The following is a 2,343-nucleotide window of genomic DNA, read 5'->3' on the forward strand; positions in this document are numbered from 1 at the left end:
GATTTAGATTTATTTTTAATGTCTTTATCCAAAATAAAACCATGGTCCCAAAAAACCGTTTCTATATTTTGTCTTTACATTGGCTTGTTATTGTCACTAAATGTCTTGAACACAGTGGCTCATCGTAGCCTTTGTGGCTTCTTTTGGTGCTGCTGAAAATCAAGCCCATCTTTGTTGTGATTGAAATAAAGATCAAGGTATCACTTGAAAATTTAGAGCACCCTTTAGTTTTCAGACCCAATAGCGAAACAAAAAAAATTCACCATCATTAATTGAATTGTTTTAAAGAAAAAAAACATTTCACTAATTAGTATCTTACAATCAACAGCTTATTGCCCGTTTGGAAATAGTAGTAAAGCTGCAAATATTTTTTGAACCAGCAAAATGACGAATGAACAACTAGACTTTTAGATTTACACGAGATTTCATGTTTCAGTAGAATTTTGATCCTAGTTTTCGTATGGCACAGTCATTCTTGATGAAGCTGTAAGTCCAAGAACCTGCTATAGCTCCACAGATGGGGCCGATTATGTATATCCATAGCCCTTCATAGCGGTTAAATACGAGCGCTGGCCCCAAACTCCTCGCTGGATTCAACGATGCCCCGCTAATTGGCCTGCAAAGATTAATTGAAAAGATTAGGAAATGATATCACAAGTCTCAAGTTTTCTAACTTCTTTGTTCGTAAATTTTTTTGTCTCCGTGAATGAATGAAAATTACCCAGAGCAAAGTATGTTTATAATTACGGTAGATCCTATAGCGAGTCCCGCAAGTTGTCCTACCTGCACAAAATTAACCAATACACGATGAACTACGTAAAAGATATAGCTAGGCGATGAAAAATGTAAAATCAAATGGGTAAAGGAAAATTTTCTTGCTGCTCTACTATCTGTAGCGACACTGCAGATTACAAACATGAGGTAGAAAGTAGTGATAAACTCAAGAACTAAGGACTGCATATTTGATCCAGCCGGTGATGTTCCCAGGAAATGGTCCTGATTCCCTTGGAATAATAGTCTTAAGGTTCCAATTGCAAGCGTTGAACCAGCAACTTGAGCTAATACATAACCAGGTACCTAAAAGAAAATATGCAAACAAGATGTATCAGATATCCATGACTTGAAACTTTTGAAAGAAGTGGCGAATTGCGCGGTACCTGTTTCCATGGAAACTTTCCGCAACCACAAGTGGCAAAGGAGGTAGTCACAGCAGGATTAAAGTGGGCACCAGAAATATATCCAAGAGCATAAATCATCACCATCACAGCAAGTCCCCAAGTTAGAGCAATTCCAGGCAAAGTCACAACCTTATCATTGTTTAAATTCACGTTTACCGCAGCACATCCAGCGAATATCATGAAAAATGTTCCAATTCCTTCGGCAATCAACTGCATCGGTCATTCGTTAAATTAAAAATTTAGTAGTTATCAGAGTTGTAAAGCTTCTCTAGATTTAAACATAAATATGTCAAAAAAAAAAAAACAAAAAAAAAGGAAAAAAGAGGTGGAATTTTGATTGAATATACTTTCTGGAAGAATGGTAAAGAGAAACAAGAGCTGTATTCTTTGTTGGTTATTGATGGTACGTGGTGATCGTTATTGTTTCCGGACGAGTTTAGATCGTTGATTGGAACAATAGCGCTTGGTACAGAAGAATTCGTCCGGTTTGAGTAAGACCCATTGGTGTTGTTAGTATTAGACATTGAAATCTCAGCCATGACTGCAATGAGAGATACCTTATGTAACAAGACGTACGACGACTCGATGAAGAAAAATGATCTAGAGATCAGGGAAACCAGTCTATGGAGTTCATGACATCAAAAGGGGAGATGAATGATGGAAGTCAACTATATTAAAAATTGTTGAAGGTAATCAAGTTTCAACTTAATATTTGAATATGAAGTTGAAAAAGATGTAACTGAAAGATCCTGCCATTTGTTTAAATTGAAGATAATTAAGTTTCATCAACTTATTTTCTGAATATTGGAATTGGTAAGCATTATAACACGTACTAGCAGGACTATACGTGCAATTTAAATTTCTTCCTTTTCTGGATCCTCACTATTTTTTACTTTTAACCGTGGGAGAACTGGTCAACGGATTTGACCAAATAAGTCCTAACTTTTAGAAAGTTAACTTGTTTACTTATCTTGATTCAATTTGGATGACAGATCTTAGTTAAAAGAATCTATATGATTTTGATTGTGTTTATCATCTTGATTTTATTTTTTTCATTTAATCTCGATTTTATGTGGATGTTTGATCTCGATTCTGTTTGAATGTTTGATATTGACCTAATTTTTGTATTTGATCTTGATATAGCTTGGAATCTTGGATGCTTGAT

The 2,343-nt window shown here is 35.3% G+C and overlaps 1 protein-coding gene across 1 annotated transcript; it reads right to left on the reverse strand.

The window, feature by feature from the left end:
• Positions 1–246: 246 nt before the first annotated feature.
• LOC113356000 (aquaporin NIP1-1-like) lies at positions 247–1,825 on the reverse strand. Its single transcript, XM_026598995.1, has 4 exons — positions 1,526–1,825; positions 1,158–1,388; positions 722–1,077; positions 247–616 (listed from the first exon to the last, which is right to left on the reverse strand). Exons 1-4 carry the CDS (start codon positions 1,715–1,717, stop codon positions 433–435), a joined length of 963 nt encoding a protein of 320 aa, XP_026454780.1. The 5' UTR covers positions 1,718–1,825; the 3' UTR covers positions 247–432.
• Between the last annotated feature and the right edge of the window lie 518 nt (positions 1,826–2,343).

The sequence above is a fragment of the Papaver somniferum genome, chromosome 3, assembly GCF_003573695.1.
Source record: "Papaver somniferum cultivar HN1 chromosome 3, ASM357369v1, whole genome shotgun sequence".
In the NCBI taxonomy this organism is placed as follows: domain Eukaryota; kingdom Viridiplantae; phylum Streptophyta; class Magnoliopsida; order Ranunculales; family Papaveraceae; genus Papaver; species Papaver somniferum.